Source organism: Gigantopelta aegis, chromosome 10, assembly GCF_016097555.1.
Source record: "Gigantopelta aegis isolate Gae_Host chromosome 10, Gae_host_genome, whole genome shotgun sequence".
Lineage (NCBI taxonomy): Eukaryota > Metazoa > Mollusca > Gastropoda > Neomphalida > Peltospiridae > Gigantopelta > Gigantopelta aegis.
Window position 1 is genome coordinate 12,393,806 of NC_054708.1, and position 25,302 is coordinate 12,419,107.

Below are 25,302 nucleotides of genomic sequence, written 5' to 3' on the forward strand. Positions count from 1 at the left end.
ACAGCAATTTGGTTCATGGGCGGCACTTTGTCGCGAGTTTTTACATGAAGAAACAGTTTCTGCCTCGGGTATCGGCATTTTTTATGTGATTTCATAAAGGTTGAATCTCGCTGAACGGTAACAGGCAGAATGAAGTACTGACTAGTTTAGAATAATTGTGGTAAACTTGATGCCCTATATTGATAATGACGATTTTAACATCTCTCATATATTGAGCTGCGAGGTCTGTTGACCCAGGGTAAGCTAATTCGTTAGAACTGGGGTATGTTCTTGGTGATTTGAAAATAACTTCAAGCACGTTAAAACCTTACGTCGGAAACCTGGCCGGGTGGCCAGTTGCGTAGCTGGCCTTTGAATGAAATACCAGTGTTTGCTTGCATTTCAAATTAAAGTAAGAACAGCCGAGGTAGATATGTAGACTAAGTCGCCCTAAGCATATGTGAGTGTTCGCCACACCTTGCTTGCAGATAACTGCTATTTCAGATAGGCCTCTAATGATTAAAAATGTTGTTTTATGTCATATTATTCATTCACGGATACAGAGAAGGTCAACGGGGTACTGTGCCCCCTCCCTCGTCCATTTAAAGTGCACTTTTTGATGAATTTGCAGAGGCGGATCTGGGGGGGGGGGGGCAGGGGCAGGGGCAGGGGCAGGGGCCCGCACCCCTAAATTTTGCGACAGTTATAATTTTATTATATATTAATTTTCATTTTTTACAATCCCCTCCAAACCTCCACCAAAGTTCCACTGGTATTCCGCCTCATGTCATTGCCCCCCCCCCCCCCAAATGGATTTTCTGGTTCCGCCACTGATTTGTGTTTTAATTATTCTCTTAGCATCTTTATTTCATAAATGTTAGTAGAGCATGCCTTTGAATCTTAAGTAAATTTGGGAGCACCACTCATTTGCTTTCAACAGATTCAGTCTTGTCCTTTCTAGAATATTATGACCCCTCCCCCCCCCCCCCCCTTCACTTTACAAATTTCCTGATCCCCCCGTGTTTATATTATATGTTTGTAAAATGACCAGAAAGTGTGTCTTTGACATTTACAGTTCGATTAACTAGTTTCTCGTTAGGCACTGTACATGCACTCGAACCGTTAGGTACGTAGATTGAGTGACATCGAGTCCTACTGTGGTTTAAGTGTTTGAATAGGGGTAGAGCGGACTTAGTGTTGGAAACTGTCAATTTTTCACAACCAAACGATCGCCAAGTAAAACGGACACACACTTTCCTAAATTTGACGACATGCAGTCGGGACGGGACGCAGCCCAGTGGTAAAGCGCTCGCTTGATGCGCGGTCGGTTTGGGATCGACTCCCGTCAGTGGGCCCATTGGGCTATTTCTCATTCTAGCCAGTGCGCCACGACTGGCATATCAAAGACTGTGGTTTGTGATATCCTGCCTGTGGGATCCTTTGTTACTAATGGACAAATGTAGCGGGTTTCTTCTCTAAAACTATATGTCTAAATGACCAAATGTATGACATCCAATAGCCGATGATTAATAAATCAATGTGCTCTAGTTGTGTCGTTATACAAAACAAACTCTTTTTTTTACCATTAGTGTGATTATTATCGAGTTTACTCTTGACATTAGCCTGAAGAGTTGGTGAAATACAAAATACTACACGAGTGGCCGTTGGATATAATTTATCTCACAACGAGGTTGGGTTTTGTTTTTGAAATTTAATGTGTCTAATAATGCTAGGCTAAGACTATCAACTGTAGTGAGCTCCGTGGTCTAGTGGATAAGCTGCTGGACAATCAAGCTGACGGCAGTGGTTCAAATCCCGTCAAAGCTGGCTCACACATTCATTCATCTGTCTAATCTATCACCCTCTGCCTATCATTCTCATTATCTTAATATAAAAAAAATTCCAATTTCTCCCAAGATTTCAATCTGTTTCGACTCATTCTGTCAATTTCATTCGACTCTGTCTTCTGAGCTGTCCACACCATCGCCTACCTGTCTCAACTTCCTCTACGGGTGCAGTCTTTGTGTATTTCCCTGTACCCACCTGGCATCCTCGTCTTACCCACGGCACAAACTAACGACCGCCGGTAGTAGGGGTGTATAGTAGGTGCTTACAAGTGCCTCTTAACAATGCCAGAAGTAACTACTGAACACTCCCCGAAGTGGTCAGACTAAGCCCACCAGCCAAAATCTGATGGGGAACAGGTGTGTGGCACAGATAGCCACAAGAGACAAGCACCTGTCGCGGTTGGAGAGACAAGGACGGGATGTGGAGGTGGACAGCGAAAGAAGTTGAAAGATAGGAGTTGCCAGGTCGGGAAGAAATGAAATGGAATTCAAAGGAGAGAAAGGAAAAGGGCACTGGTATAAAAAAGAAAAAAGACAAAAAAAAAACGACTATCAACTGTCACGAGGAAGTTGTGCAACTCGACAGTTGCGTTGTAATCCCCCCCCCCCCCCCCCCCCCCCCCCCCGCTCCCAACTTAGATGGGTACACTCAGATTAACAACTAATTGGTCGTAGAGTTGTATACAATGAAAATCGAGTTGTGAGAGCGCTCAGACTAGCAACTAGACAGTCGCAGAGGTCGAGAGATCGGCAAGTGGGCCAAATCCGTCGTGACAGTTGGTAGTTTTTACCTAGTTTAACGAGTAAAAGTGACTCGCATACGCTTTTAAACAACGAGTGGTGAGATAAACGGAATTCCACAGAAACGAGTATTGTCTTCTATTCGTGACACATTTGCAAGAATATTGTAGCATCAAAGGGGCGGGAATTAGCTCAGTCAGTTGAGTTCTCGTTTGAGGTGCTTACGTCGGAGGATCGATCCACCTCGGTGGATCCATTCAACTGATTGGGTTTTTTCTCGTTACAACCAGTGCGCCACAACTAGTCAAAGACCGTGGTATGTGTTTTCCTGTCTGTAAAAAAGTGCAATTCGCTAAAACCATTTTCCCGTACTGTATACTAGTTACCAATTTAATTACTATTTGACCCACCTTGACCGATATTCTACTAAGTTCTTACACCACTCCACTTCAAGCACGATGGAAGCAAGTAGACATTGGGGGGATGGGGCTGACTGAGATCGAATTAACTCTGTCTCTCTCACTTAAGCTTCATGTATTACACTTGCTCTCTCTCTCTCTCTCTCTCTCTCTCTCTCTCTCTCTCTCTCTCTCTCTCTCTCTCTCTCTGCCTTAAAATTTACTACCAATAATATTTGATTCTAGAGCCCCCCCCCCCCCCAGCCCCACTGCTCCGCCGTGGCTGCACTTTCTTTTGTTAATTCTGTTTCACCAGTTGTGGCCCGAGTTCAAGTACGAGTTGACGAACCTGAAGTTCGACCAGACGTACTCCGTAGACGTGCAGACGTACGACAAGGACTTCCAGACGAGTAGCAAGCTGACCACCCTCGTCTTCAAGACCCTGAGCTGTCTCCCCACCACACACTACAACTACAGGATATGTGGTATGTTTGAGTTCAACTACTTAAATACGTCTTGTTGCTTAATTAGGACCGGGCAATTTGTATGTATACACACACACACACACACACACACACACACACACACACACACACACACACATATATATATATATATATAAAGTTTTCTTTATTTGTCGTGTTGTTAAAGCTGCTCTGTGAAGGGTATTTTTAATAGTTTAGTATTTAAACAGAAACAGGTCATAAAGTTTTAAAATTACGACACACTACAACTACAGGATATGTGGTCTGTCTGGCTGCAGCTACACGTCTGCCAGCTTAATTAGTTTGTAAAAAAAACCCACATTTGTTCGCTCATGTTGTCAAAGCTGCTTTCGTATGGCTATTTAGACAGAAACAGTTTATAAATTTTTTAAATTACGACACACTTCAACTACAATATATGTGGTCTGTCTGGGTTCAGATGCTTACTTAGGACCAGGTAGTTTGTAAAAAAAAACCCCAAACCCCAACAATACTTCCCTTTTCGTGTTTTTAAAGCTGCTCTCTGAATGGTATTTAATATTTAAACAAAAACAAATCATAAAGTTCTAAAATTACGACACCATACAACTACAAGATATGTGGTTTGTCTGGGTTTACGTAATTACATGTCTTGTTGCTTAATTAGGACCAGCCAGTTTTTAAAACATTTGCTTATGCGTGCTATTAAAGCTCCTCTTCAACGTTAAATAAAAACAGATCATATATTTTTTTTTAAATTACGACATACTATAACTACAAGATATGTGGTCTATTTATCTTCAGATGCTTACACGTCTTGTTGCTTGAGCAGGACCAGACAGGTTTTAAAGCGTCTTCTTGTTCGTGTTATTAAAACTGCTCTCTGAAGTTTATTTTTCACAGATCGTAACGTTTTGAAATTACGACACACTGCAACTTCAAGACTAACGGTCTGTCTATGTTCGACAACTTACGTCTTATTAGTTAGTTATTACCAGGCAGTTTATAAAGAAATGTTTCCTTGCTTGTGTTGTTAAAGCTGCCCAGCCAAGGTTATTTAAATTATTTAAATAGAAACAGATAATAAAATTTCACAACTACGACACACTACAAATACAAGATATGTGGTCTGTATGGATTCAGAGACTTACGCGTCTTGTTGCTCAATTAGTAGCAGGCTGTCTGTAAAACAAACATTTGCCATCTCGTTAAAGCTGCTCTCTGAAGGTCATTTGAAATATTTCAAGAGAAACCGATAATAAAGTTTTAAGATAACGATGCTCTACAACTACTTCCCTGGTTTTCTCTGAAGTATTCAGTTTACGGAACTGTATTAATTAAACGTATTAACTGAGCCCAGATACTTAGTAAAATGTTTGCTTGACACATGGGTTAATGCTGCACTCTCAAGGCTATTTTCCACTGATCATAAAGTTTTAAAATTACGACACTACAACTACAGACTTAGTATGTGATCAGTTTGGGTTCAGATATTTACACATCTAGTTGCTTAATTAATTAATTGCACGCTACGAGGGACACAATACACTGTTAACCATTACTGGATCATTGAGAATGTATCGTTTCGGAACTGGTTAGTTCTTCAATACACTGTTAACCATTACTGGATCATTGAGAATGTATCGTTTCGGAACTGGTTAGTTCTTCAATACACTGTTAACCATTACTGGATCATTGAGAATGTATCGTTTCGGAACTGGTTAGTTCTTCAATACACTGTTAACCATTACTGGATCATTGAGAATGTATCGTTTCGGAACTGGTTAGTTCTTCAATACGGGATTTAGCTCAGTGGATCATTGAGTGTATCGTTTCGGAACTGGTTAGTTCTTCAATACACTGTTAACCATTACTGGATCATTGAGAATGTATCGTTTCGGAACTGGTTAGTTCTTCAATACACTGTTAACCATTACTGGATCATTGAGAATGTATCGTTTCGGAACTGGTTAGTTCTTCAGGGGCGGGATTTAGCTCAGTCGGGTGAGTGCTCGCTTGTGGTGCTTGCGGCGCAGGGTCGAACCACATAGGTGGATCCAGTCAACTGATTGAGTTTTTTCTCGCTCAAACCAATGCACTACAACTAGTCAAAGGCCGTGGTATGTGCTTTCCTATCTGTGGGAAAGTGCATATAAAAGATCTCTTGCTGCATTAGGAAAAATGTAGCGGGTTTCTTCTGATGACTACGTGTCATAATCACCAAATGTTTGATGTCCATTAGCCGATAATTAATTAATCAATGTATTCTAGTGGTGTTGTTAAACAAAGCAAACGTTTTTGTTTAGTTCTTCAATGAATTGGAAACGTGATGTAATATATACTTATGGTAAGATGAAATGGCTATACCGTCGTTCAGGGCTGTTCAGCTATTACAGTTACATAATACAAACTCTGGCATTCCTTTTAGACCGTAACACTTTGTAACGCCAAATGCGAATCTCCACTTGTCACGGGGATTCTATAATTCCCGTAACCGAATAAAACACGATTATCAAAATGTCTCTCCTACTTGTATATCTTTTAGATCTCTCTGTAACAGGCTGTTAACCCTAGTATGGCTCGTCTCTAGGTATGATCAGAGATACGATCTTATATAAGGTATATATTAATATAGCACGTAGTTCTCTAGAAACACAACAAAAACACAATACACTTTGGAATCTGTATTATCCTACGCTGACAAATGTACAGCCGTAGTAGTAAATTAATAACAGCAATAATAACAACCCAGAACTGATCACTTAATTAGTTAATCTCTAGGTGTCTAGTTACACAATATGCGAATCACTTCACCGTTACACCACACCCACACGTGTGATAATTGAGAAACGCTTATAGGAGAAGTTAATTAATAAAGGAATTACAACACCATTCCTAACTGGTTAATTTTTAATTAACCCTTACTACTCGTTCAGTAACGTGTGATAATTTAGGAACGCTTCTTGGGGAACTTAATTAATAAAGGAATTACAGCTCTATTCCTAACGGGTTAATTTTTAATTAACCCTTAACTACTCTTTCAGTAATCTGTAACACAAAATTAATACTGGTACCTATCACAATAAAGACAATAACCTACAGTTTACCTAGGGTCTTCTAGGATGACTGGCTAAGCTTTATATTACCAAATACTCATATAATGTTAGAACAAAAAGTCTACGATTTACTTCGTCAGATGACCGAAGACACTGTCTAAAGAATATTGGTATAATACAGTATTAAAATATTTAAGTCACATCAATCACATCAAGGTTATACACAGAGCAGAAATGATATTTACCAAGTCCTAACGGACTACGTTCGTGATCCCCTGGAGCCGTCCTAATTCGTTCTCCTCGATATCTCTAAAACACTAGCTATTTATTATAAATCAGGATTTTGCCTGGGAGTACAAGGCGGTGCCTCACGTATCATCTGATAGTCTGACTCTACTAGAGTCGGTATTATTTCTCTCTGATCGTCAGACTTACTGACGCCATCGTCGCCAAAATCACGGTTGTAAAACCGCACTCGCAGAGGTATTACGTAACTACTCGCCACATGGCCTCCGCAGCTGGACTAAGTGCATATTGGAATGTCCGATCCTGCGAAGTATTACGTAACAAGTTGCCCATCTGGGCTACGGGCAATAAACTGCACACGGCCCTCTAACACAATTAAAATCGCCACAGACGAAACAAATTTAAGAGCATGTACCGTGACACACCCCCACCTCAAAAAGGATATTTCCTCTACTCTAGGAATAGGGAAATATACTACATTAAAACAAAAGGTGCGTTAACCGACGCATACGGGCATTTATAACACATGTAATAATAAGGTGACTACCAGTAATCACACTGAGTCTCTGAGTCCCTGGTATACAAATAAAATATATATAAACAAAACAGAAATAAAGAATGTCAACACATTATCATAACGTTCAACTTCGGGACAGGGCATCAGCGATTACATTGGATGTGCCCTTGATATGTTCGATGGTAATTGGGGGTATTCTTGCAGAAGAAGACTCCATCTCAAAACTCTCTGGTTGGAGGCTTTCATTAGGATGGTCCAGTCCGTCTTCGTCTTCTGGGAACAGCACAGCTCCAGCACCCACGTCACTGGCTCTCGCAGCTAGCTTGAAAGGCATTCGGTAGTCTGGTGCTACCATCACGGGAGACGAGTAGCGCATCTGCCTTGATACGGTTGAATGACTTCTCGCATTCACCTGACCAATGGAACTTCGTTTCCTTCCTTTTCAGCGTCGCACGTTTTTCCCGGTTTTCTCCGATAGGCATGCTGTCGACGCGGTGTAGCGTTGGGTTCCAAGCGCACATCTTGGCTTAAAGTATTGGTAACCGTTGGAAGGTTCTGACAAATGGAAACATTGTCTTGTATCAATGTAGTCAGCTTTGCTCGCTGGGGGTTCAAGTCTGCTAGAATCTGGCCGTTGGCCAACTTGATCGCCGCAGTCTTGACGTCATCACAGGAAATTGAGTGTCTCTCATTTTGGACCGGTCTCTCTGGAACTATCGGCAGTCTGTCAAAATAACCTTTTAGCAAATTGATGTGACAATACCTACGTTTCCTAACCCTATCAGGAGTGTTTATCACATACCCTGTCTCATTAACCCGTTTGCGCACAACATAGGGCCCGAAATACCTGTTCTGCAATGAACCCCATTTAATGGGAAGGTACAGCAGCACCTTATCCCCTGGTTTAAATTCCCGACTCCTAGCCTTCCTATCAAACACTGATTTTATTTTGCTCTGAGCATGGCTCAGTTGCTTCCTAGCCTTCCTATCAAACTCTGATTTTATTTTGTTCTGAGCATGGCTCAGTTGCGTCCTAGCTAGTTCGGTCGCCGGCAACCTCCGATCTCTAACTCTCTTATTTATTAATACTCCCTTGTCCACAGTTAACAAGGTAGTGCGAGCTGCCAACAAATTTGGATCAGCCCCCTGCTCTAGAATTAACTCTTGTCTATTACAAGGTAAATCCCCTCTATCAAAGACAGCTGGTTCAATTCCCCTCTGCGGGAGATCAACAGGTTCCACCACATTTAATTTGTCAGTTGACTTATCTTCCATTTTACTGATAACCTCATCCACTCCAATTTCATGGCTCACACACGTATCAGACAAATCACAAATATCCTCTAGATCCCGTGCTAACCTACTGGCCATAGCCCTAGTCTTTACACACGCAGGATAACTAATCTCATCAACCTCACACTCTTCTATGGGTAAAGGGCTGTCTTTAATTAACAACTGGTCACATTTCGGCTGACAACACTGACTAGTCAAATCATTTCCCAACAAAACTCCTATGTTTTCAACGGGCAAGTCCTTCACAACCCCCATAATGACTGGTCCCGTCACAAACCTCGAACACAAGAAAACCTTATGTAACCTGACAACCATTTTTTCTCCAGTAACCGAGGTTAAGGCCAAACTACGTCCTATGTCTGAATTTTCAATACCAGCTAAACACTTTTGCGTTATCAGACTCTGACTACACCCGGTATCTCTATAGATTGATATTGCCTTAGGGACACAACTCTTGTTTCACATCACAAACCATACCAGTGGACACATACGGGTTTACTTTCTCTGCCATGGGACTAACCATTAACTCTCTCGCTAACGGAGCTGACCTCACTAAACCGACCACTTGCGCATTATCGCGTTTCCTTTTAAAACAGTCCCCGATAAGATGGTTATCCTTTTTACAGTAACTGCAGTGTGGACGAAAAGTTCGTGCATTGGCTGATAATGCAGGTCTATCCTTACTTTGCCCACCAGGTGCATTCCTTGCCTGACTAGCTGACCAACTAGATGACTCTCCCCGATAGTTACTTTCCCGGGAAAAAACCTGGCTGAAATTTCTTCTTATATCACCTGTTGTAAAGAGCTACCCGGTACTGCCTGAGCTTTGTGTATTAACACGTAATCATCTGCCACTATGCCTGCCTCCTCTATCTTTTTGATATCACGATCCTCTAAATGAATACGTAAGCTAACTGGTAATCCATTTTTAATGTCCTGTAAGATCAACAACTCCCGTAACTCGGTATATGACTCTACCTGATGAGAAACAACCCATTTATCAAACATCCCTGCCTTCTTAGCCACAAACTCACTATAAGACTGACCCTGCGTTTTTCTCAACTCGCTATACCGTAAACGATAATCCTCAGGTCGTAATTCATAAGCCCTCAACACTGCAGCCTTAACTAAGTCGTACTGACTTGCTCGCTCATCACTCATTGAATTATAAGCTATACTAGCCTTCCCCTTAAACTTAGACACGGCTAACAATGTCCACTTAGACTCCGGCCAATTTAGCTGCTTAGCGGCCCGTTCAAAAAGTTGAAAGAACATGTCTACCTCCTCGTCATCAAATACCGGCACTGATCTATAAGCCTCCGACATGTTAAACCCATTTCCGGCTTCTCGTCTGACTTCTTCAGTATTCAACTTTAACTCATGTTCCACTTTTAATTTTTCTAACTGGAATTCTCTATCCCTCTCTTCTCTTTCTCTCTCTCTCTCTCTCTATCCCTCTCTTCTCTTTCTCTATCGCTATGTCTATCTTCTCTATTTCTGTCTCTCTCTCTCTCTCTCTCTCTCTCTCTCTCTCTCTCTCTCTCTCTCTCTCTCTCTCTCTCTCTCTCTCTCTCTCTCTCTCTCTCTCTCTCTCTCTCTATCCCTCTCTTCTCTGTCTCTCTCTCTCTCTCTATCCCTATCTTCTTTTTCTCTATCCCTATCTTCTCTTTCTCTCTCCCTCTCTCTATCTAATGCACGTTCTTCTCTTTCGTACTCAAGTCTTTTAAAAGCTAAACGTTGTTCCATACTCAAGTCACTTATCTCTATCTCTGGAACAATCTCACTTTCTTCCATAACAGGACTATCGCCAAAAACTTCCTGGATAATAATTGTCCTTATATCTCCTAAGGTTTTAGCTGATGTTAAATCAATTTCTCGCTCACCCGCGATTTCAACTAACTCGGCCTTACGTGCTCGCTTAATCTCCACTACACTGAGCGTAGGCCTATCCAGCAAATTCTTATCCATGTTTAGATATGACGCACTTAATATTAATTAATTTTCTAGTGAACAACGTGCTACTTCTGGTAAATTTGTAAAAATAATTTATAAAGCCCCCATTTACAAACAATACCTTTTTAAATATGCATGTCCCGTTTCAGATCCCGGACAAGCCCCCAATTTTCTACTCCTGTCACGGGGATTCTATAATTCCCGTAACCGAATAAAACACGATTATCAAAATGTCTCTCCTACTTGTATATCTTTTAGATCTCTCTGTAACAGGCTGTTAACCCTAGTATGGCTCGTCTCTAGGTATGATCAGAGATACGATCTTATATAAGGTATATATTAATATAGCACGTAATTCTCTAGAAACACAACAAAAACACAATACACTTTGGAATCTGTATTATCCTACGCTGACAAATGTACAGCCGTAGTAGTAAATTAATAACAGCAATAATAACAACCCAGAACTGATCACTTAATTAGTTAATCTCTAGGTGTCTAGTTACACAATATACGAATCACTTCACCGTTACACCACACCCACACGTGTGATAATTGAGAAACGCTTACAGGAGAAGTTAATTAATAAAGGAATTTCAATACCATTCCTAACTGGTTAATTTTTAATTAACCCTTACTACTCGTTCAGTAACGTGTGATAATTTAGGAACGCTTCTTGGGGAACTTAATTAATAAAGGAATTACAGCTCTATTCCTAACGGGTTAATTTTTAATTAACCCTTAACTACTCTTTCAGTAATCTGTAACACAAAATTAATACTGGTACCTATCACAATAAAGACAATAACCTACAGTTTACCTAGGGTCTTCTAGGATGACTGGCTAAGCTTTATATTACCAAATACTCATATAATGTTAGAACAAAAAGTCTACGATTTACTTCGTCAGATGACCGAAGACACTGTCTAAAGAATATTGGTATAATACAGTATTAAAATATACTCTTCAAAAGAAGAAACGCAAAACCACATTGTCGTAACATTTGGAGAATTGATTTAATTATTGAATGGTGAGACCGATAATTACCAAATGTTGCAGGATTGTTCACAATTCACTCTAGTCCATTGTGAGTAAGTGATAGGACACACCACCAAGGTCAAGGTCATCTGGAGTCAATACCGGGTGTGGCCTCCGCGTGTGTTGACAACTGCCTGGCACCGCCTGCCCATTGAAGCAACCAGAGTACGGATGACGTCCCGGGGGATGGTGGCCCACTCGGCCTGCAAGGCTGCTGCCAGCTCGGGCAGGGTCTGGGGCTGTGGTTGTCGCTGTCGGAGGCGTCGGTCCAACTCGTCCCATAGATGCTCAATTGGGTTCAAATCCGGTGATATCGATGGCCAAGGAAGGACATTAATGTTGTTGTTCTGTAGGAAAGCCGCTGTGAGACGTGCTGTGTGAGGCCTGGCGTTGTCATGTTGGAACACTGCGTTGGCGTTGGCCATAACTGGAACGATGTGTGGCCGGAGGATCTGGTCAATGTAGCCCTGTGCATTCAGGTTGCCCTGCACGTGGACCAGGTCAGTTCTGCCAGTGTGTGAGATGGCTGCCCACACCATGACACTACCCCCGCCGAATCTGTCCACTTCCTGCACGCAGTTTGCCGCATAACGTTCACCACGACGCCTATACACGCGACATCTTCCATCATGACGTCGGAGCAGAAATCGGGACTCGTCACTGAACCACACCTGTCTCCATCGCAGTTGAGGCCATTGTCGATGAATCTGGCACCACTGCAGTCGGAGTCGACGGTGTTGTGGTGTTAAGATGACACCTCGAACTGGACGTCTGGCACGAATTCCTACCTCACGTAGGCGGTTCCGTACAGTCTGGTCGGATATCCTGCGCAAACCTGGTATTGCTGCGGCTGTGGAGGTGGCAGTAGTCAATCGTTCCCGAAGGTGGCGTACCCGGATGTAGCGGTCCTGCCCGGGGGTAGTGACCCGTGGTCGACCGGATCTAGGGAGGTCACGTGTTGATCCATGTTGCTGGTAACGGTCCCACAGTCTGGAGATGGTGCTTGGGGACACATGGAATGCCCTGGCAACGGCCGTTCTGGATTCGCCTGCGTCTAGTCGGCCGATGGCATTGTTTCTCTGCGGTTCACTGAGACGTGGCATGTCCTGGATTGTCAACTGTCGGCCAGATACAGAGGTCAGGCAAGCGAACACCCTGCACTTTTATACTGTCGGTGTTCATGTTGCACGTGCAGACAACGCACGTGCAGTGGTGACATGGTTTGCACGTGGCTGCGTTTTTGCGAATATTCACATTTTGGAACTTTATTGTACAGTAGCTGCGTTTTATCGAATGTAACCGTGGGAATGTGTTTGGGACATGCAATGACCTTATATTCACAAAGCATGAACCGGTAGGAAACATAAAATCGGAGTTATAACCCATTTGTACCCTTTTGCGTTTCTTTTTTTGAAGAGTATATTTAAGTCACATCAATCACATCAAGGTTATACACAGAGCAGAAATGATATTTACCAAGTCCTAACGGACTACGTTCGTGATCCCCTGGAGCCGTCCTAATTCGTTCTGCTCGATATCTCTAAAACACTAGCTATTTATTATAAATCAGGATTTTGCCTGGGAGTACAAGGCGGTACCTCACGTATCATCTCATAGTCTGACTCTACTAGAGTCGCTATAATTTCTCTCTGATCGTCAGACTTACTGACGCCATCGTCGCCAAAATCACGGTTGTAAAACCGCACTCGCAGAGGTATTACGTAACTACTCGCCACATGGCCTCCGCAGCTGGACTAAGTGCATATTGGAATGTCCGATCGTGCGAAGTATTACGTAACAAGTTGCCCATCTGGGCTACGGGCAATAAACTGCACACGGCCCTCTAACACAATTAAAATCGCCACAGGCGAAACAAATTTAAGAGCATGTACCGTGACACCACTCTAAAATCAAATAGCGCACGTCACTGCCTGGCATTACTTACTCTGATGTAATCTAGTAAACGTTATTACACACTTTGGTTTAGGTTAAATAATAGAGACAAACAAATTGTCTGTAAACAAACTGGCCAAACCTTTGCATAGTAACATTGTTTTAAAGAACATTTACCGCGGTTGACACCCAATAGCCGATGTATTTTTCGTGCTGACGTGTCGTTAAACATCTGTTCTAGTCTATTCTATTCTATTGTTGTGAAGGCGTTAACAACAAACACGCCCTCCTCTCACTCTTAACACATTTCACATGGCGTTTCCTTGAGCATTATGCAATTATTAAATTTTAATTCCTTCTAAACGTCTTTTTAAAATCTACTACTGATGTTAACCCCTGTTTAAACATCAGTAGTAGATTAAGAAAAACACGTTTAGAGGATAATAAAACTGAATAACGCTCAAGGGAATGAATGCTATGCGAAATGTAAAACGTCAAGTCTTGTCTTTTATTGGCTTGGTAATCTGTTTTTTTGATTGATTTCATTTTTTATTGTTATGTTAATAGATATATGTAGTTATATATATATACTGAGCGACAAAAGAAACGCGATTATTAATTTAATTTATTTTAAATTATTCAGTTTGAATCTCATTAATTTTTGTGTTTATTAAAATTGTCAATATCTTGTGAACATTTTAGGCCCATTTTGACAGTCTATTTGCCGAATTAATTTTATTTTGAAAATAAATATATGTATTAAAATATTCCAATTTATTTTCTTGTTTCGTATTTATAGGATATTAAACGAGCTTCCGTTTCGCATCATATTTATGTCCCGAGTAAAATAATTTTAAATTGTCACAAGCTTTAGCGAGTGACAGTGAAAATTAGTTCACGAGGGACATAAACATCATATGAAATGGTAGCGAGTTTAATATCCTATTTATTACCCATAATCGATCTTAATTTATTTTACTCAAATCTTTTAGCTGACGTTCCTGTAAGATTGTAGTGCGCCAATAGATGACGTCATCGTGTGACGTCGAAGTGTTACGTCCCACTTGGCGCTCTAGTGGGACGTATCACTTTGATATTTTTAACCATACGGGTAATACATTTATTTTAATACTGTTTATTGTTGTTGTTAGAACCAGAATCACCTCGGGAACTAGAATGCAAAGTTGGAGAGCCATACAAACGTAACAACAGCATGCTGGTTAACGTCACAGTCACGTGGTTATCTCCCCTGCACATGAACACGAACAACAGGATAAGCGAGATCAATGTGAAGTGGCACAAAAAGCCGCATCTTTCCATCAGTGAGAAAATACCAGCACACCACGGATCTGTGTCCTTACCAGGGGTAATTAACCACACCATACAGTTATGGTTTATTTTAAATTAAACAAACTTCTATTAAACTATTCACATATATCTCTTGGCCGAGTCCTCAATGCCCCCCCCCCCCCCCCCCCCCATCTCCGCTCTCAATTATTTTGAAAGTACTCGCATCCACAAAGAGCGGGATCTAAAACCGTATGTAGAGAGGTCGCCCTAGGTGGTTGTATCATAGGATCAAATCACCTCATTGGACCGACCCTTTCTCTGTCTGTTTTTCCCAATCCCAGCCAATGCCCCACAACTGATATATATATATATATATATATATATATATATATATATATACATATATACATATATATATATATATATATATATATATATATATATAACATGGTATGTGTTGTCCTGTCTGTGAGAAAGTGCATATAAAAGATCCCTTGCTGCTAATGGAACAATGTAGCGGATTTTCTTTGAAGACTATGAGTCAAAATTACCAAATGTTTGACATCCAATAGCCAATGATTAATAAAGTAATGTGCTCTAGTGGTGTAGTTTAAAAGACAAAGATTATTGTGTTCGTGGCGATAGCTAGAGGGCCAGTCACCCCTCCCCCTCCACACACACACACCCCGCTTTCACGATTTGTGGTGACTTTAATATTAATTAATGTAAGTACATACAATGTAAGGATACCAAGGCGATCACTGCAGCGTCTGAGCTAGATCCCCTCTCTAACAGATGATAGTTTTTTCATCAGAATTAGAGGGTCTATCAGGAAATTGGATCCTTTTAAAATATAAATTGCTTTCATGATGATTTCTCAAACACACAGATCATTTTAAACCAATATTTACCCGTTGTAAATGCCAGCTTGGAACCACTCATTGACCATCCCAAAGACTGGACGTAACTAGGGTGGACTTGTCTGAACCCTAGTGGAAATTGGCATTTCAAAAGTGTTTCGACTTCGACTTCGCTGTAAATGGCTATTTCCGGAAGACGGGGGTATATTTGTTGTGCATGCTAAGACCATTAAAAGAAACCACTGCACCGAGCTGTGATAATTATAATCACTATAATCCTAATCTAGGAGGAGTTCAGTCATGTGGGTTTTTTTAATGCTCTTAGCATGCACAACAAATACACCACCGGTTTCACGTTTCAGTCCCTGCTTAGTGGTCTTGATGATTTATTAGGCGTACAAAACAATTATATATACACACATATATACATACACACACACACACACACACGTGCGCACACGCACACACACACATACACACATGTATGTAAAATATATTTTCTGGAAATTAGGTAGATAGATCGGCTTTTAAATGTGTGTGTATCCTCCCCTACGGGTCGAGATAAAATGTTATGTTTACTCTTTTCTTCTTCATATTACTTTTTTAAAAGCTATTAAAAAATAGATTGAAAAAATTAGGGTGCAGGCGCATGTGTAGGGGGTGGAGTTTGTAGAGTCGAAATCTCTTCCACCCCCTCCCAAGCTCAAGCAAATTTTCATCTTTGTTTTCAATATATTTTCGGGGGGAGCATGACTCGACCCTCCTATAAACTTTATTCGTCACCGTTTAGACCTACACATGCGCCTGGGTAGGCACTTGTTTCTGGGTAGGGTCGGTTTCTCGGAAACACACAATTTTTGTTTAGGCCTTAGAGATTGTATTGCGAGCACTTAGTTAAGAATGAACACCGAGTCCAAATCCCTCGTCCTATACTTAACAAAACTAATTGAGAGCCAGCACTGTAGCAATTCTTGGCTAGTGTCATGGTATTGTGTTCGCTCTAAATTATTGTTGAAATCATTAAAGGGACATACCCATGTTTTTTTGTAAACACTGCAGCATATTGTTCACTATTAGAGCCGTTTATGATCACTGAAATCAAACTTTACTTATTGTGTATTGTTTAGCTTATTCATTTCCGTACAACCGACGTTTTTCTAGTCATTCTGGTGTTTCTAATGCCACAAAATGCATTTTTTATATTTTTAAAAACGCACGTGCGTCTGGAAAGTAACAGTTATTGGGTCGATTTTTAGTCTATTTTTAACGATATTTCACCGTTTCAACTTCACAGACTCTTGTTTCACTCTCGTTATCCAAATGTGTTACAGGTTTGTAACTTAACCAAACTTAGTGTCCATTTTTTACGGGCTGAAACTACGGTCTGCGTCTTTAAGTTTAAGAATGCGCCACAACGTCCTACTAACGAAAGAATCTGTATTTTGTTTTTAAACGCAATTTAAAGATGGAATGCTGAAAATAAGCTACTGACCCTTAATTAATTTTGTTTGGTATATTATAGAGAAAGTATCCGAGTTTTCCAACGCGCATTAAATAACCGACGTTCTCTTAAACTTGGCCTATCTCAGACGCGACTTCGGCAGCGAAACACAATGTAAACCTAATTGATGAAGACAACTAAGTCCATCTAATTGATGAAGACAGTAAAGTTGCAAAGAGAATGAATGAGACATTAGCGCTTAAAGGGGCGAACGTACTTTTTCCTTTTGGACGTTGTATGGATTCCAGTTGCTGTTTTTTGTAATGGAGCGAAGAGCTGCATTGTTAATTAGAGATGTAGGATTAACCGACAAAATTACGAGCTAACTTATGCTAGTATCAGACTACCAACTGCCCACAGAAACTTGACCAACTTTCTGGTCTCATAACTTCTACGACTGTCCAGTTGCTAGTCTGAGCGCTCTTACAACTCGATTCTCGTCGTATGACTCATTAATTGTTAATCTGAGCGCACACGTCGTAAATCGGGAGTTGGGGGAAAATTACAACGCAACCGTCGAGTTGGCCAACTTTCTGCTGGCCGTTGGTAGTCTGGACCTAGCATAACAATTAGGTTTTTATTTCACCTGGAAAAAAATACAAATGGCGGTAGGGGTGGGGATGGTTGGGATTTGAGTTACCTTCCCTTTATATAAAGTGGGTCGCATACGGAGAACACTTGTACAAGACAATACCAAGATTTAGTTCCGACAATTCTTTTTGAGGGGAGTGGGTACAGTGTGTGTGTGTGTGTGTGTGTGTGTGTGTGTGTGTGTGTGTGTGTGTGTGTGTGTGATAAGCAGGCCAAACACGTCGTGTTGCGTTTCTGACGGGAAGAGGGTGGGATCTAGCTCAGTTGGCAGAGCATTCACCTAACGTGCTTACGTCGTAGGATCGAACCACCTCAGTGGACCTATTATCTCATTGGATTCACCCCCCCCCCCCCCACCCCAACCAGTGTCACACATATGGTACACACCACGGCCTTTGATATATCAGTCGTGTGGCACTGGCGGCAACGAGGAAAAATCCCCAATCGAAGAATAAGTCCACCGTGAAGGTTCGATCCTGCGTCCAAAGCACCTCTCGTCTCCTCCATGTACAGTCTGATTAATTTGCCAGTTATATAATTTCTTGTTTCTTATGTATTTAGAATGCTACCCAGTATGTGATTCGTGGCCTCCATATGCATTCCGTTTACTGGATCCACGTCATCGCCAAGACACCTGGCGGAGAATCGAAAATCGGCAAAACGGTGGAGATAGGTAACGTTGCAATACGTCAGTGATATCCATATTGTAATCGGTTACAAATCTATAATGGAATCTGTCACCGGTGTGTTTGGCGCCAAGACATAAGAGCTCCGTAACCGGCCTCGGTGGCGTCGTGGTTAGACCATCGGTCTACAGGCTGGTAGGTAATGGGTTCGGATCCCAGTCGAGGCATGGGATTTTTAATCCAGATACCGACTCCAAACCCTGAGTGAGTGCTCCGCAAGGCTCAATGGGTAGGTGTAAACCACTTGCACTGACCAGTGATCCATAAGTGGTTCAACAAAGGCCATGGTTTGTGCTATCCTGCCTGTGGGAAGCACAAACAAAAGATCCCTTGCTGCTAATCGGAAAGAGTAGCTCATGTAGTGGCGACAGCGGGTTTCCTCTCAAAATCTGTGTGGTCCTTAACCATATGTCTGACGCCATATAACCGTAAATAAAATGTGTTGAGTGCGTCGTTAAATAAAACATTTCTTTTTTAAAAGATCCGTAAAAGATCGCATTGACATTTATCGAAATTAATTAAAAAGAAAGTATTTAAAAATAGTTTAGAAGCAATACATTTCTCATCGGTGCTCTCAGGAATATTTTAAGGAGGGGAGCAAGAACAAAAGGGCGCATAGACCAACTTCCTGAAAAAAAAGAAAGAAAGAAATGTTTTAAACACATTTTATTTACGGTTATATGGCGTCAGACATATGGTTACGGACCACACAGATTTTGAGAGGAAACCCGCTGTCGCCACATAGGCTACTCTTTTTACGACAGGCAGCAAGGGATCTTTTATTTGCGCTTCCCACAGGCAGGATAGCACAAACCATGGCCTTTGTTGAACCAGTTATTGATCACTGGTCGGTGCAAGTGGTTTACACCTACCCATTGAGCCTTGCAGAGAACTCACTCAGGGTTTGGAGTCGATATCTGGATTAAAAATCCCATGCCTCGACTGGGATCCGAACCCAGTACCTACCAGCCTGTAGACCGATGGCCTAACCACGACGCCACCGAGGCCGGTTTCTTCCTGAAAAAGGCACTTCAATGAAAAATGTAAAGAAATTATTCTAAAAAGGGGCACTTAAAAGTTTAGGCAGTCAGGTCACCTTGTTGCTTCTCTTGAAGGAAGGAAATGGTTTATTTAACGACGCACTTAACACATTTTTATTTACGGTTATATGACGTCAGACATATGGTTAAGGACCACACAGATTTTGAGAGGAAACCCGCTGTCGCCACTACATGGGCTACTCTTTCCGATTAGCAGCAAGGGATCTTTTATTTGCGCTTCCCACAGGCAGTATTGCACAAACCATGGCCTTTGTTGAACCAGTTATGGATCACTGGTCGGTGCAAGTGGTTTATGACGTCAGACATATGGTTAAGGACCACACAGATATAGAGAGGAAACCTGCTGTCGCCACTTCATGGGCTACTCTTTTCGATTAACAGCAAGGGATCTTTTATATGCAACATCCCACAGACAAAATAGTACGTACCACGGACTTTTTTTACACAAGTTGTGTAGCACTGGCTGGAACGAGAAATAGCCCAATGAGGCCACCGACGAGGATCGATCCTAAACCGACCGCGCATCAAGCGAGCGCTTTACCACTGGGCTACGTCCCACCCCCTGCTTCACTTGAATTCACCTTTGATTTTTAAGGGTATGAGAATAGCCGATTGTGACGTTACATTTCCATTTCATCGGTTGCTATGCAATCGAGTGTTTCCGTACGAGGCAATCGTATCGTTTGACGTCGCCTTAAGAAATAAATGGAAATAGCATGTATCCTTTAACTAGATGAACGAGAAAATCTGTTAAACGTTATTTACACAATTTACGCTTTTAGATACGATGAATCTGAAGCATCCTTTTCTGTTTTCTGTATATTGCTAGTCTATTATTATACCTTAAGATGTAGTCTATATTATTATATTAAAGGGACAGTCCTGAGTTTTCTTCCATTGTAAGATGTTTTCGATTGACAAAGTGTTTTTCGTGAATATAATAACATTATAATTACAAATTCTTGTTTAGAATATGAGTTAGTGTATTGTTGCCCTAACGTTTGTAGTAACTCAAACCGGATTATAAATCCCAATAATTCCGTACGTACAAAAACAATATACAATACGAAGTAAAATGATAAAGAAGTTTGTTTTGTTTAACGACACCACTAGATCACATTGATTAATTAATCATCGGCTCTTGGATGTCAAACATTTGGTCATTCTGACAGTTAGTCATCAGAGGAAACCCGCTACATGTGTTTTTCTAATGCAGCAAGCGATTTTTTATATGCACATTCCCACATACAGGATAGAACATACCACGGCCTTTGATATACCAGTCATGGTACACTGCTTGGAAGGAAAAAAATAGCCCAATGGGCCCACCGACGGGGATCGATCCCAAACCGACCGCGCATCAAGCGAGCGCTTTACCACTGGGTTACGTCCCGCCCCCATAAAATGATAAAATGGCTGCTGTAGACGGCCATAGATCCATTGAATATACAGACACTGATATTTAAAACCTTAACAAGACTATGTTAGTCAAAAACATTCTATAATGACTACAAATTCAGGCATTTCCTTTAAAATACCACAAATATATTTCAAATAATGTGAATAAAATGCATGAATGAACGAGTGGATGAATGAATTAGTGGGTGAGTGAGTGAATGAATGAATGAATGAATGAATGAATGAATGAAATATCAGCGGACAATTGTTCAAACAAGCGAAGACCTTTCCTCTGTCTCTACATGATGTGACAGAAAATAATTTTCATTTTACGGTCTTTCATACCTTGCTGGATGCAGGACGTAACCCATTGGTAAAGCGCGGTCGGTCTAGGATCGATCCCCATCGGTAGGCCCATTGGACTATTTCTTCTTCCAGCCAGTGCTCCACAGTTATTATAATAAAGGCCGTGGTATGTGCTATCCTGTCTGGGAGGATGGTGCATATAAAAGATCCCTTGCTGATAATCAAAAGGAGTAGCCCATGGTGTGGCCGCAGTCGGTTTTCTTTTTCATTATGTCTGTGGTCTTTAACCGTATGTCCGATGACATATAACTGTGATTAAAATGTGTTGAGTGTGTCATTAAATAACAGTGCTTTCTATCTATCCATCAATCTATCCATCTATATATCTATCTATCTATCTTATCTATCTATCTATCTATTTTTGGTCAAAATTGTGAATTTCAGTGTAAATTAGTGCATATAACAGCGAACCGATCATAATTGTTTTGTATCTTATTTGTATCTGATCAGTCAGTAACATTAACGGCAATGCAACAAAAACGACTATACTGATAAGATCAGCCAGATAACGTCCGCGTGTATTTACGTAGTCGTATTTACGTATTTATTTGCATATTTGCTTCTACTGGTGATATAAAAGAAATATATTTTTTAAAAACCACCCCACTAATTCTTGTGTTCATGCTGTTTAAATTTGAAAAATTTAAAATGGCCGACTTCCTGAATGAAAACGGTTAACTTCTGTAAATATTTACAGGAACTACTGCTATAACAAAACGATGTTCCTGGTCCCTTGTAGTTCGTTATACGAGTACTTTACTCAATTTATGTTTCTTTCTTTCTTTTGTATACCTTGTTCTGCATGCACACTGCTTTAACCTTATCTGAAGTAGCCGGTCAGATATGACGCATTTAATTTTTGCTAAACATCCTCAAGACATAACACATCTCCTCAGATATCAATAAAAGTACCGCAGATCTGGTAGCGGAAGCGATTTCCCCCCGATCACTCATTATAAAAGTTTGGCAATTACAGTCCTTTTTCTAGAATAATAGTTACGTAATAGACGGGGATTAAAGATATGTTAGGATATCGCTAGACAATTATCTCTTTCACTTACTGTCCATCGTAGAGATTTGTACCTCACAGCCACAGGCAAGAGACGTTATTTTTGGCACTGGCAGCCCACGTCTTTGTCAAATGCGCAACACATATGGTTAGTGGCCGCGAATAAAATATCGATAACCACAGCTGACATATATTGACTGAAGTTCATGTATATTGTTTTTATTGATAACAGAAATACCTTTAAGAGCGGAAAATGTATTCTTGTGCAATATCCCACGACGTCGAAAACCAATATGCAGTAATCGTCCCTCCCATCGCGAAGTAAAACTACACACGCACATAAATAGATAGACAGACAGAAAAACAGACATATATATATATATATATATATATGTATGTATGTATGTATGTATGTATGTATGTATGTATGTATATATATATATATATATATATATATACACACACACACACACATATATATATATATATATATATATATATATATATATATATATATATATATATATATAAAACTTTGATACACTATCATCCACGCACGCTATTTGCGTCAGCTACTCATTCATTGTACTTGTAGGTAATGAAAATGATCGTGTATGAATATAAGTTGCTTTATTATAGTTAGTCATATTTCCATGTTACGTATTTAATTAAGTATATTTAATTTTGTACAGGGGCAGCTTATTCAGATCTCCTACATGAAAATGACCAAGATCAACTCACAGACGCAAGTATGTATCACTTATGTAAACAGCATTACTTTAAAGGGACATTCCTGAGTTTGCTGCAATTTTTAAGATGTTGTCGACTAACAGACATTTTAACGATTGTAATTACATATCAAATATATTTTTCTGCATAAAATATTAGTGGCTGTATATTAAACGTGTTTCTTATCGTTCTAATATTTGTACTAGTGTAAATGTCATTTTATTTCCTAAAATATGTGTTTTCGTACGTACGAAATTATTTGAAGACAAAATCCAGTTTGAGCTTCTTACAAATATTAAGACGACCAGAAACACATTGAATATACAGACACTGATATTCTAAACAAGAAAATATATTTAATACGTAAGTTTAATCTTAGAAATATTTTATTTGTTGGAAACATTTTACAATACAGCAAACTCAGGAATGTCCCTTTAAGATACTGCAATTATATTCACAAATATATAAAGTATAATAAACAAAACTGATTTTTTTAAAAATAAGGTACTCGCCACCAACGAAATATGTACATAAATATTTTACAACACTAGTGAACTATTTTTGAATAAAACGCCAATCCATTAGCCCAATAATGAAATAATGTGATAAAATAAAATGTAACCGGACGCATGCAAAAGGGAAGGGGTTAAACCACCCCTGCTCAAAGTGAATTATATTTTTTTAAATGTATTTTCTTGGGGAGCATGATTCAATCCCCCGTGTGTATGAAACGCATCTGTTCGTGTGGGGTGTGATTGTTCGTCGGTCCATACGTCTACTTCTGTTGCTGCTGGTGATGATGATGATGGTGGTGATGGTGACGATGATGATGATGATAGTGGTGGTGATAATGATGAAAATGATGATAATGAAGGTGATTATGATGGTGATGGTGATGGTGGTGATGGTGATGCTGTTGATTATTGTAATGATAACAATAATGATGATGATGATGATGATGATGATTATGGTGATGTTGATGAAAATGATGATATTGATGATACTGTTTACAGACGGTGTGCCGACGTCGTCGGACGTGAACATCTACTACCTGGCTATCCTGCCCGTGCTGCTGGCCGTTATAGCCCTGCTCGTGTTCGTTGTGTACAGACTGCAGTGTCGCAGGAAGATGCTCAGGGCAGACGGGATGCACATCTGTATGGCAAAACAGGTCAGTTCAAGTCACAGTGTTAGATCTAGAGTAGTAATGTTTAAACAGCTATAGTCGGTCCCATCTTCCTACAAAAATTGTGGTTTTGTTTCTTTGTTCTTGTTTGTTTGTTTTTTTGTGTGTGTGGGTTGTTGTTTTTTTGGGGGGGGGAGGGGGTTGTAAATAATTTCAGTTTTGTTTGACGTAAGAAGAAAGTAAAAGGTGGGTTTTTTTAAATAACAAAACAATACTATTTTTGTGTCCAATTTAGAAAACAATCGACTCAGAAATAAATAACTGGCGTTCCCTGTGGAATGGACTATAGAATAGATACTCTAATTGCATATTGTTTTTATTGTTTTAATTCAAGTCATGCTATAAATAAATAACACATGTCGTTTAACTCAGAAGAGAAATCCGTAGTGTTGTTTCAACTTATTGAACTACTGCATCTTCACAAGCCAAGGTACCATGACATATAGCATAGTGCATGCAACATACCATACGGAATGATATCCTGGCTTGCAACGGTGGAACTAATGGCGCATTATCGTTAGCATCTGAATATAGTAAAGGCATAGGCTACAGACCATGATTTTATTTCAGATGAAACATTGATTCGGTTGTTATTAGTGCTGTTTGTGGTAGTCATAGTGATGGTGGTGGTACTGTTTTGTGTTGTTTTTGTTTTTTTACTTGGTGTGTGTGGGGGGGGGGGATTTTTTACAATGGAAGCTGGAAGCTCCTTAGATTTTCCTTTGTCGAGGTAGGGTCAAAGGACACTCTGATTGGTGTTGACTATGTTTCACGTCACTCTTATAATACAAACTTGATATCCAAGTTATTTTTCATTCAGGAATTCAACCCCATATATGGCAGTGTCGTGTCCGGCGCCGCCTGCAAGGACGAGTCGGCGCTATATCTACTGCCAGACGACTACGAGATAGAGTTCTCTCGCCTGGAGTTCATGACCATTCTCGGAGAGGGCGCGTTTGGTCGAGTCATGAAGGCACGACTTTCAGGAGACGCGGCTACACGTACGGTAGCCGTCAAAATGCTCAAAGGTAATAAACCTTTACTATTTGTTTGTCATAGTCCAAAACTGACGTAGAAAATGGATGTTTTTACCTTTATGGAATTATTGGCATAGCCGGGAATTTATATTGGGGGCCATCCACCCACCACTTTCCCAGGAACCGGACTTGTATTAACGCAAATTTATATATTTCTATAGCA

The 25,302-nt window shown here is 40.5% G+C and overlaps 1 protein-coding gene across 4 annotated transcripts in view; it reads left to right on the forward strand.

Annotated features, from left to right (window-relative positions):
- The window catches only part of LOC121383165 (tyrosine-protein kinase receptor torso-like), a 190,877-nt gene that overhangs the window by 128,101 nt on the left and 37,474 nt on the right, over positions 1-25,302 (forward strand). For all 4 annotated transcript variants that reach the window (XR_005959268.1, XR_005959269.1, XM_041512994.1 and 1 more), the window contains 6 exons: positions 3,282-3,450; positions 14,577-14,791; positions 18,229-18,340; positions 22,880-22,936; positions 23,930-24,087; positions 24,923-25,130. Coding sequence is in view for 2 of the 4 variants with exons in the window: in XM_041512994.1 (XP_041368928.1) it covers positions 3,282-3,450; positions 14,577-14,791; positions 18,229-18,340; positions 22,880-22,936; positions 23,930-24,087; positions 24,923-25,130 (919 nt within the window). In the remaining 2 variants the exon portion in view is untranslated. The remainder of the gene's footprint in view (positions 1-3,281; positions 3,451-14,576; positions 14,792-18,228; positions 18,341-22,879; positions 22,937-23,929; positions 24,088-24,922; positions 25,131-25,302) is intronic.